At 42.9% G+C, this 12215-nt stretch overlaps 1 protein-coding gene across 1 annotated transcript in view; it reads right to left on the bottom strand.

Annotated features, from left to right (window-relative positions):
• FAM21C (family with sequence similarity 21, member C) overlaps nucleotides 1-12085 on the bottom strand; it is a gene marked incomplete at its 5' end in the record, with an annotated part of 93017 nt that extends 80932 nt beyond the window's left edge. Inside the window, one exon of the mRNA XM_005856588.2 lies at nucleotides 12009-12085. Within this exon, the coding sequence (XP_005856650.1) occupies nucleotides 12009-12085 (77 nt within the window). The remainder of the gene's footprint in view (nucleotides 1-12008) is intronic.
• Nucleotides 12086-12215: the final 130 nt, after the last annotated feature.

Here is a 12215-nt window from a genome sequence, read left to right as displayed (position 1 = left end):
GTTATGGCTGCTCTCAGTCCCGTTCCCAGAGGCTCTGCTTCTCAGAACCCCAGCAACCGCTGCAAACCTCGGAGAGAAAGCTGCCCTCACGTTCCAACTGATGCCAGACAATCCCGCTTCTCCCGTTTGAGTCTGAGTCCCTAGAGACTCGCCCGGATCTGGAGCTCAGAGTCTGAGACTCCCTCCTGATTGAAAACGACAACCGCGCCCTCAGCCACCAGCCCGCTTTGCGCGCGCACCACCGCACCTTTATATTTTCCACACTGCGCCTCCTCTGAGCCTCGGTATGCTGTTGTCTTTCCTTCTAGTTGAAGAGTCTCTCCTCAGCCAGCTTTCCTGTGGTTCTGGGTAATGTCCGTTCCGTCTTTTAGTTGTAGTTTTGAAGTGGTTGTTTGCGGCAGCAATCTCCGGTGTTTACCTATGCAGCCATCTTGGTCTCTCCCCTGCATATTAGCCTTTTATTATATAGGATGTTTTGTCAGTTAAAAGATTTTAATGTTTTGTTTCAGAACCTCAAGCTCTTTTATCAGTAACTGATTTATTGACATAGAAACAACATCTCTCCCCTAATAGGGCATAAATACCATCTTGTTGGGTTGGGAACACATCTAGAGCCCTGTGGTTTTGTAGTACTACCCCAGCCAGTCTGTCAACTATTCCTTGTTGTCAAGAGCAGTTGCAGTAGTGTTCCATGATTGTGCTATGATAATGAAAAGATTTTTTAAAAATAATTCTTTATCATTGAAAGTATTACTTTTTCCCGGCCCTCACCGCCCCATTTTCTGTGTCCATGGGCCATACATATATGCATACAAGGTCCTTGGTTGATTACCTCCCACCCACTCACCCTCCCCTGCCTTCCCTCTGAGATTCCGCACTCTGCTCCATGCTTCCATGTCTCTGGATCCACTCCATTCATCAGTTTATTGAGAATGGAAAGAGTTTTGATAGACTTCTAATTCAGCTACTCCATATTGAGGAACAAATGCTCTAGCAAAGGCATGCCCAAAGCCTTGCTTATCTATTATGGAGTTTCAGTTGAAGAGAGGACTGAAAACACCATACCCAAAATCCTAATTGCATTTGCTTTGTTTGGTTGAACTTTACAGACAAAGGAGTCTAGTTTAGGGGTAATGGCAGAGGAAGGGAGAGTCTCATGGCAGCATCAGTACTAGCATGATACCACATCTGCCTCACTATTGGGTTGGTAAGGTAGCATATATTTGGGTCCCACACAAGAAGATGCATTAAGTGTCCTCAAGTGAGAGCATATAATTCAGTCCTTCAACCCAAGACTCTGAGGGAAGTACTAAATCCTGTTTCTAAGGCAGGGACTTCACGTCCTCCATATGTTGGGTGATCATAGTAGTCGTCATCACAGAAGACCTTAAAGGCATCATGCACTTTATCATGAGAGTGCCTAAGGGAGTGCCTGGGGTTTCTATATATTTGCATCAGGATTGAAAGATTAGCATGGGTTTGGTAGTTTTAAGTTTTTGTGCTGGGATTCCCCAAGAGATAAATTTTATTTGTTTTTAACCAAATACCGGCTTTTTAAATCTAGTGCCCAAGTAATATTTGGGAGTGGAAGGACATGAGCACAATGGACTTACTGCAAAATCAGTCCGACTTTATAAACAGGTTGTATAATTTGTCCTGTGACATGAGTTCCCGGTTGCCATGGGGCTCTGAGGGGAGTCTCCAGGTGGCAAGCTCTTCCCAGGAGCATTTACTGACTGTGGAGGCTGTGGCTCTGAGGTCTGGGAGTGCTGCCACCCAAGGAGGAAACACGCAAATCACCACGAACACTAACAAGGATACTTGACGTGGGGAAACTGAGTCACGTCCATTTGCCAGACCTTAATGGGGCCTGCAGGCAGGGGAAATGCCCTGCGGAGGTAGGACTGGCTCTCCCAGGGTTGTGCTTTGGGCAGGGTTGGTGTTTGGGTATACCTGGGAAGCTATCTTCGGAGATGGCTTCCAGTAGTATTGTTTTCCCCATAAAACCATTGTCAGTGTTCCAGTGAGGTAAGTCACGTACATATTGTAATATATGATCTTGTACACAGGGAGGGAGGAGTGGCCAGTTATTCCAACCTGCTCATAACTTTCTTTTAGGGTCAAATTTATAGCTCTGTTGTAACCATTTCTTTCTTTTTTGTTGAACATCTAAATGCTGTGCTTTCATAAAGCTATCTTTTTTTTTTAATCCTCATCTGAGGATATTTTTTTGTTGATTTGAGAGAGAAACATGGATGTAAGAGAGAAACATCGATCAGTTGCCTCCCATATGAGAACCAACTAGAGTGTACGGGGCAACACTCCAACCAACTGAGCCAGCCAGCCAGGGCCATATGTTATCTTTTAAATACCCTATTGCTACAGTGAGTAGTGTCATGGGAATGGGCCTGAGCTGAGGCAAGTCCTGCCCCAGCACGGTCTGAGACATGCAAGGAAAATTTCAAGACACAAGGCCAGGTGAAAGTGAGAGTAAGTTTATTATAGTTTGGAACAGTGAGGCAGAGGAAGGGCCCCAGGATAAGCCCAGGACAAGCCGCACTGCTCACTGCTCCCTTGGGTGCAAGTCTCATTGGGCCCTTAGAGCTTGGGAAGAAGCAGAGAGGAAAGGGGGCACCGCTGTTCACCGGCATCCTTTGTCTTGAGGGTTTTTATCTATTTCCTATAGGCAGGAATTTTAGGGGAGGTCCCAGGGGAAGACCTCAGAATATTCATCAGAATATTCACCAGGCATGTCTGTTAGTTTGCCCAGGCATCAAAATAACTGTATTATGGAGCCAGGGGTCATTCTCTGGTCAGTTTCACCTCTATCTTGGGTTAGTCTGACTCTAATAAGTTTTCTGGCTCTAATTGTTGTTGTTGTTGTTTAATCTGTTCTCCTAAGGATAGATTGGGAAAATAGATTTAAACCAGATGCTCCTAGGTGTCTTTGGTTAAGGAAGACACGGTGTTGTGATTTATTGGCTGGCTGCTAATTGCTCAGTTGTTCCAGCCATTTGTTCAGCTATTTGTCTCGGCTTCCACATTCCACTTGCCAGGGAATTTTCCTAGTTTCTTACTAACCTGCCTCAGTAGCACAGGTGCTGCCATTAGGGGCTGAAATTGTTTTAATGCTGCTAACTTACAGCAGCCAGCCAAATGATTGCTTCTGTTTTCCTCTATGTCTGCCTTTAAATGTCCAGGGATTTTTGTGATTGCTAATGATTTAGATAATTGAATAGCGTCTAAGAGCTCTAAAACATAAGAACTGGCCCTGGCCAGGTGGCTCAGTTGGTTGGAGCATCACATTGTACACCATATGGTAGCAGGTTCGATTCCTGCTCAGGACACATACCTAGATTGCAGCTGATCTCCAGTCCTGAGTGCATACGGGAGGAAACCGATCCATGTCTCTCTCTCTCTCTCTCTCTCTCTCTCTCTCTCTCTCCCCTCCCCCCTTCCTCTCTCTGAAATCAATAAGCATATCCTCAGGATTTAAAAAAGCACACACTAAATATAAGAACTGTGGGGTCTTTAATTTTATTGAGAAGAGGTCACGAATCCTCTGTACTTCCCTATCATACCAAAGGCATACCTGCTGTCAGTATAAATGTTAGCCACTTACCTCTGACCAAACTGCAAGTTCCAATTAGTGCATGGAACTTTCCTTTTGAGCAGAAGTTGCCTGAGGCATTGGACTGTCCTCAATGGTTTATTTAAAGAGATAATTACAGTCTGCTTGATAGTGACCTGTCTCATCTTTTAGGTAAGAACCACAAGTAAACTAAACTAATTCAGCCTTTTTAAGAGTTATTTCCTGTAAGTCAATTTGAGGAGTTAGTAGGTCTGTTAATGTCAGGCAGTCTTGAGGGGTTTCTCAAGGACACAGGAAGGGGAGTAGCAGGGTTCAGAGCATTACAGTGAGCAATAGTCACATTAGATGACAGACGACAATAAAGAACTTTGCAGGAAGGAGGTCAGTCTGCTAGCAAAGAAGTGCTGATTATCATGAGAGTTAAGTGAGGTTTCCATCTTGCCTCCCTTAAGGGAATTAACCAACTTCTAAAAAACATCAAGAAGGACATGAATTTGGTGCAAAAGACCTGGCTTTCCAACCAACTCAGGCAGTTTCTTTAACAATAAAACAGATAATATCTTTACCTCAAATAAGAAAGCATATAAAAGCTATTTATGAAAATATAAACCTTTAAAAGATTGACATATTGGTATAGATACATTGAGCTTATATCAAGGCAAAATCAAAGAAAACATGATTTTTAAAAAAGTACAAGATCATGACATAAAATCTTGGGAATCATCTCTTGATTAAAGCCAACTGTAAACATAGTCCTATATAATAAAAGCCTAATATGCCAAGTGTTCAGTCGTCCAGTTGGCTGTTCAACCAATCAAAGCCTATCAGGACTGAGTGAGACAGGCCAGACACACCCTGGAGCCCTCCCTCGCTCCCTCCCTGGCTGGCCAACCTTCCACACCCATCCCTGGCCCGATGGTGCACTGGTGGGGTCCCTCAGCCTGGCCTGTGCCCTCTCAAAATCTGGGACCCCTCAGGGGATGTTGGAGAGCTGATTTCATCCCCATGGCAGAATGACTGGTTGCTATGACACGCACTGACCACCAGGGGGCAGACGTTCAATGCAGGAGCTGCCCTCTGGTGGTCAGTGCACTCCCACAGGGGGAGCGCTGCTTAGCCAGAAGCCCAGCTCACAGCTGGTGAGTGCAATGGTGGTGGCGGGAGCCTCTCCTGCCACCACGGCAGTGCTAAGAATGTCCAGTGGGGAGCAGGCCTAAGCCATCTGTCAGAAATTTCACGAGGGCTTCCAGGCTGCGAGAGGGCACAGGCCGGGCTGAGGGACCCCCTAAGTGCACGAATTTTGTGCACCGGGCCTCTAGTATAATAATAATAAGGCTTCCACAGAATGAGGCACATAAAGTGGGGAGCCCATTATTACCTCTTCTACTTGCTGTAGTAGATTGCAGTGGCCACAATAACTCTCATAGAGGGAGGGAGACCTTTGGCCACTAGATCTAATTGTTGACTATATGTCTAACGGGCCTACATTGGCTTCCAGGTCATTGAGTCAAGACACCTAAGGCATTTCCCTCTCTTTCATGGACAAAAAGGAAAAAGGGCAATTGATAATTAGGATGTCCTAAAGCAGGAGGATCATAAAGACTGCCTTTTTATTTCATTGAAGGCTTCCTGGGATTCCCCTGTCCATGTGAGGGGCTCTATCGCTTCATCCTTGAGAAGGGAGTATAAAGGCTGAGACATGACAGAAAAATTAGGAATCCAGTTCCTACAATAACTTGCCAAACCTAAGAATCCTCTGAGTTGCCTTTTAGTCTTCAGAATCAGAAATGTTAAAGTGCCCTGAATCCTATGGGAATCCAAGAGGAGACCTTTATTAGTAACTAAATGTCCCAGATATTTAACCCAAGTTTTACAGAACTGAAGTTTCTCTGTAGATACCTCATGTCTCTGTTTTGCTAGCTCACAAAGGAGGTGGAGGCTCTCTTGAGGGGATGCTTCCTCAGAGAGTAAGCAGAGGAGGAGGTCATTCACGTATTTTAAAAGAGTAGACTGGTTGCCCAGCCAGTGTGACTCAGTGGTCGAGTGTCAACCCACGAACCAAGAAGTCACGGTTCCATTCCTGGTCAGGGCACATACCTGGTTTGTGGGCTTGTTCCTCAGTAGGTTGCATGCAGGAGGCAGCCAATCAATGATTCTCTCTCATTACTGATGTTTCTATCTCCCTCTCCCTCTCCCTTCCTCCTCTGAAATCAATAAAAACATATTTTTAAAAAAGAGAGAGTGGACTGGTAAAGGAATTCTATATTGGCAGTATCTGCCTTTAAAATTTGGGAAAAGTTAGTTGGGTTTTCAGTGTAGTCTGCAGGCATTACTGTCCAAGTACATCATTGTAATTCTGACATGAAAGCTAGTAAGAATTGGCTTTCAGGATCAACAGGGGTGCTAACGAAAACACTACAAAGATCTATCCCTGGAAGTGACTCAGTGGTTGAGTGTTGACCTATGAACCAGGAGGTCACAGTTCAATTCCTGGTCAGGGCACATGCCCGGGTTGTGGGCTCGATCTCTAGTAGGGGGCGTGTAAAATATTTTTGTGTCTCTCTCACATATATTTTTCTCTCTCTCTCTCTCTCTCTCTCTCTCTCTCTCTCTCTCTCTCCACCCCCTCTCTCTTCCTTCCTCTCTGAAGTCAATAAAAAATATATTTTTAAAAAAGATCTATACCTGAAAGAATTTACTTTCTAGTGGTATGGCTGAGAGTAAGGTTATGTATGACTGGATGCCAATATATGATTACATTATTTGTGGCTCTTAGATCTTGAACAAATCTTCATCCCCCTCCATGAGGCTTTTTAAATATGGAGGATATGAGATGAGTATTACAAGGGCTTATGCAAAGAATGATGAGGCCTTGTTTGCAATATACTTGTGTAGCATTTTTTGAACAAAGTTTATTTGGAATGGAATCTAAAAGAGGGCTTGGCTAAGTCAAAGTTTGGCTGAAAAAACTGAAATAGCTATGGACGAGTCCTCTTGAGGGTCATTAGTTAGAAGTTCAAGATGTAAGAATCTCTCCCCCCCCCTCCTTTTAAAAATATGTTTTATTAAATTTTTTATTTTTTTAGAGAGAGAGGAAGGGAGAGGGATAGACAGAAACATCAATGAGAGAGAAACATCATTGATTGTCTGCCTCCTGCACGCCTCCCACTGAGGATTGAGCCCTTAACCTGGACACGTGCCCTGACCAGGAATCGAACTGGTGACTCCTGGTTCTGAGTCAATGCTCAATGTCTGAGTCACACAGGCTGGGATATTTTGAGAGAAGGAAATTTGGGCTTCGTGAGCTTCAAGAAAGTCATATCCTAGGAGATGAATAGGGACAGAGGGAACTAAAAGAAATTGCTAAGTTCTTTGTATAGGTCCAAGATGAAAAGAAATTTGAAGGGATTCAGAGAGTCATGGATTGATTGGCAACTCCCACTATTTGTATGGTTTAGTACTTTGAGGAAGAGGAATGAAGAGTCTGATAACTTGGCTCCAGTATCTACAAGGGCTCTAGTTACCACATTCCCAGTTGTTATGTCAATTCCTCCTTAGGAATTAGTTAGAAGCACAAGGGAAATCCCTTCTTGATCCTCAGAGCAACCCCATTGCTGAGAAAACAGGTTGGAGTCCTTGAGGATCCACAAATTTTATGGGCTCCTGGACTTTGTAATTGCCTTTGAAGATTTAAACAATCTTTTTCCAAATGTCCAGGCTGTTTGCAGTTACTATAAAACCCTTAGGTGCTTTGCACTGGGGACCTTGAAAGGCAGATTTAACTGCCAATTGCTGTATTTATAAGGCTCATTACTTGAGTTGCCTGGATTTGGGCATTTAGGGCTTGTGTAGTTTGCTCTTGGGTATCTTTTGGGCTAGCTTGGGAGAGCTGCTCAGGATAGTTTACTAAATCATGGGTTTGCATGGTGGCCCAATTAAGTTGTAATATGTTGATCTGTTGTTCAACTTTGTTTTGCAGACCCTCAACAAAGGCTGGATTAAAAAGACTTGAGGTGTCATCATTGACTTCATTTATGCTAAACTACTGTTTAAAAATATTTTTGAGCCTATTGTTATAATCCAAAACAGTTTCATTGGTTTTTCTTAACACATTTTAAAATTTTCTTCTAATCAATAACTCAAGTACAAGCTCAGCTGGTGTGGTTCAGTGGTTGAGCTTAGACCCATGAATCAATTTCTGGTCAGGGCACATGCTCAGGTTGTGGGCTCAATCCCCAGCAGCAGAGGGCAGCAGATGGATGATTCTAATCACTGATGTTTCTCTCTCTCTCTCTCTCTCTCTGAAATCAATAAAAACATTTTCTGAAGCCTTGGGTATCTTTTTATGGAAGACATTTAGCCAGTTTTATGGCTTCTTGTCCTCAATGAGAAAAGTCTGTCATAAAGTTTTGCTATCCTGCCTTGCTTAGTCCTTCTCTGGCATGTCCTTCTATGAACATATGGATAAGCTCATAGAAGTCAGATAACCCTGGCTCCTATGTTTGAGTAGTGAACAGAAATTCTCCTGCAAACCCAATGAGGTCCTATTTGGGATTTGGGAAATCTTTAATAATGGCATGGAGCTCAGCTTAATTTTATGGGGAATAAAAAATAAGGAGCTATTGTCTTGGGTCAGGCTCATCTGACATTTTAATTTTAAATGGAGAGTGCATCTAATGGAGCCTCAGGTTTATTGTTATAAAAAGGGAATTGAATTGAGCAAGTAAAGGGTAAAGAGGGAGAGGACAGGTAGATAACAAAGGAATGAGAAGTGCAGATAATGAGACATCAGAAGAATATTTAGAATTCTTCTCAAGTTTAGTAAGTCTGTGAGAAACTCAGAATTTTCTTTGGTTAGTTCAGAATTTGTGTTTTGGAGGGAAGCAATTTTGGAATCACTTATGTGTTTGGAGGCTATAAAATGCCAATTAAATATGCTTCCCATCAACTGTAATCATCCCAGGTAATTATGGCCCAGTGAGATAGAAATTTTCAGGATAAGAACCCAGAATTTTTGTATGTAAATATTACAGTGGGAGTTCCAGAGGGTGGCTATTGAGCAGCCATTTCCTTAGAAAGTGAAATTCTCATTTTTCAAAAGAGTGATTACTCGCCAAACAGCCATTTTAAGTCCCATAGACAAAGAGCTGGCAACAGAGGATGCCCAAATAGAGCCTGAACCTTGGGTCCAGGAGGACTTACTACAACAATCTGGACCACCAAGGAGATGATAAAGTGCAATGGACACTTGAGGGTACCTTACTCAAAGTACTGGATAAGGAGGAAGATCACTCTAGAATCAGATCCTACTTCTGACACCATGTAATTGTTAACGGAGGGAAGGGGCTTCGTCTCCCCCCAGTTGCTCGTGGGGGTGGAATTTTTGCAATATCCCAAGAAAAGGAATTTTCTGAGACTCACAGGAGATTTTTATTTGCATGGAATTAAATCCCTGAGTTTCCAAGGTCCCATTTCCCTTAGTCCAGTCATAGAAGTGTAGCTAGGGTTTCAGTAGAGCGAAAATCAGAGCCAGTGTCCCAAGTTTCCTTATCATGTTGGAGCTGAGTCCAGTCCAGTATCAAGCTAGCTTAGCTTGTGTTTCCCTCTGCAACCCATTAGTCCATTACCATGGGCCATACAGGCGAATGGAAGGAAGCAGGAATGAGAGAGCCCCACTAGCCAGGACTCACAGGCCATGAGCAGCAAGAGAGCCAAGGGTCATGAGCCATGAGCCAAGTGCACCGAGAGTAACAAGGGAGAGAGCTTGTTTCAGAGATTATGTATTCCCTAATTTTCAGGCGCTTGCAGTGGCCATGCCCATTCTGACCAATGATCTCCGTTCCCAGGGATCATTAATTGAAGGCAAGCACCTTCCCTATGTCACCCCAAACTTACTAGGCAAGCGGCTATCTTTTTTTTGTCCAGTCCCCTTTCCTCAGTGTTTGCAGGGAACAGACCAGTGGTTCCCTGGGGAGTGCAAAGTTGCAGCTTCCCGGGGAAGCTGCCCAAATGACACGCCTATAATGTCTGGCTTTCCCCTTTGCTCCTTTCCTGTTATTAATAACTAGCTAATTACAATGTCAATCATAATGTCAATCAATTTTGATAAGGAACTATAAGGTAAACAGAAGCTTTATTTGGGAGTATTCAAAAATTGCAATTCTGGACACATAGATTTGGAAAGAATCCCAACAGTGTTTTCCAAGGGGAAAAAGAAAGAGACAGGGTGTTTAAAGACAGAAAAATGGGGACTTCCAGAGGAAAGCTGTTTTGAAACAAGTTGTTTTGAAAGAGCTGTGATTGGTGCCAACAAGCAAACTTACATTGTGCTATTCTGATTGATTGCTGTGTCTATTGCCAGGTGAAATGTTATGTCTTTCAATATAGAGGTCAGGGATGCAGAGTCCGTCCCCAGGACTATAGCAGTATGTGGCAATTTGCGCTTTAGCCCAGTTCAAAAGTTTAGTTTCTTACGGAGGGTGTGTGTTAGCTCAGAGTCCTAGAGCCTCCCGGCTCCATTTTAGATTGCTCTTTCAACAATATTAACTCCATTTTGCTACTTTTCTTTCACAGCTAACTCCTCACTTTGAATCAGTCCAACTATGCCCTTTCTCCTTTCCAGCACCTAGGTTACTGAAGGAAATCACTAAAATTCATGTTCTACAAACTTAGTTTTGATCTTTAGACTTAGCCTTCATCAGCTTCACATTGTTCAAACTTCCCTCAACCAGAGAGAACTGACTTTCCTTCCCTACTTCATACTTATAATGTTTCTATGTATACGCCTGTATGTTGTGCAGCTCTTTATATGCACACAACTGAATTCGGCTGGCAAACTTAAGCAAAATAAAATTTTTTGGAAAAGACACAGCAGAGATCAAAGAACTTTAGGAAAAGCTAAGCAGACAGGTCTTGGGAAGATCATAAACCAGAAGGACCCAGGACAGCCTCCTCTGAGCTACTGCCGTCAGAATGACTCAGCTTTAATCGTTTCCCTTGTTAGGTTTTGCCAGGGCTGATGGGCAAACCCTGAATGACGGATGAATGATTATTCCGACACAGGTTTCTGTGAAAGAGAGGCTAGGGGTCACTTGGCTATTGCCACCAAGTAGCACTGTTCACCTGCCTTGTTAGTCTTTTATTGTCACAACAGCTTGAATTAAAATTAACCTCTAGATACAATCAGCAGGGTAAATATCCTTGAGAAAGCACATGCTTCTACAAGTTTGGGTCTAAAAGACTAAACATAGAGATTCTAACAAAACACCCTGGGGGATCGGACTTGTTTGGAAAAGTCAAGGTAGGGGCTGCCGCCTTCGCCTTCGGCAAGGTCCTCCCAGAGGCCCCGACCTTTCGGAGAATCCTCCTTACAGACAGTCCAACCAAGTCTCGTGCTTCCCCACGTTTCTCTGCTGAAGTTTCACATTCTTGAGATAAATAGAATCTGATTGGTTCCCTTAGGTCATATTTCTACTTCTTTAATTGGCACTTCTACCAAGGCCTCACAGAATTATACAAGTGGGTCTAAAAACAGAAATTGAGACTGTTAACCAAATGAGGGAGAAGAGATGTTAGGCAAACAAAAGCTATAGCCTACATGCTCCTTCAGCCCCTTTCTTCCAGTCTCTGGAAAAGCCATCCCCCCTGTTGCCCCAGGTCAGTCACCGCCATATTCTTGATTGAACACTTCCTGCCTCCCCGGGGATGGAGCTGTCTTTAACTCCCCTTCCTCTGTGCTCAATCTTGCTCCCTTTGCTAACACTTCTTCCACAGACCTTGAAAAGGTTTTTGAGTCATACTTCTTATTAAATTTGTTCGTGTTATTTATTTATCTTTTTGTTAATTCTCACCAGAGGATATTTTTTCCATTGCTTTTCAGAGAGAGTGGAAGGGAGAGAGAGAGAGAGAAAAAAACACACAAAACACCATTGAGAGACACATCTACTGGTTGCCTCCCATACCCGCCCCGACCAGGGAGTAGGGAGCAAACTTGCAACCCAGGTATGTACCCTTGACCAGAAATCAAACCCGGGACCCTTCAGTGCCAGGGTTGATGCTCTAACCACCGAGCACACTGGCCAGGGCAAGGTATACAAGTCCCACTTTGATACATTTATATATTATGATATGATTGCCATTGTATCAACATTTATTAAACTACATAATCATAGTGCAATATTGTTGTCTATATTCCTTATACTGTGGATTAGATTACTATGATTTATTTACTACTCATTGCATGTTTATACCTTTAAACAACATCAGTTTTATCTTCTCACCACCCCATCCCCTGGTAACCACCATTTTACTCTCTCTCTCTCTCTCTCTTTTTTTTTTTTTTTACAAGTTTGACATTTTTTATATTCCATATATAAGTGATATCATACAGTATTTATCTCTCTCTTGTCTGACTTACCTCAGTCAGCGTAATACGCAAAGCTCTATTTGTGTTTTCACATTGCTTCAATCTTGCCAGTAGCAAGTCTGCAATTCCTGCATTTGGCAAAGATATTGATTACATGTAATCTTTAAATATTCAATTAAAATTATAATATGTACTTATTACATAAAATTTTCTCATCTTTTAAAAAACATATTTCTATTGATTTCAGAGAGGAAGAGA

The sequence above is a fragment of the Myotis brandtii genome, unplaced genomic scaffold, assembly GCF_000412655.1.
Source record: "Myotis brandtii unplaced genomic scaffold, ASM41265v1 scaffold1032, whole genome shotgun sequence".
Classification (NCBI taxonomy): domain Eukaryota; kingdom Metazoa; phylum Chordata; class Mammalia; order Chiroptera; family Vespertilionidae; genus Myotis; species Myotis brandtii.
Note: the sequence above shows the minus strand (reverse complement) of the source record. Positions and strands in the feature narration are given on the sequence as shown.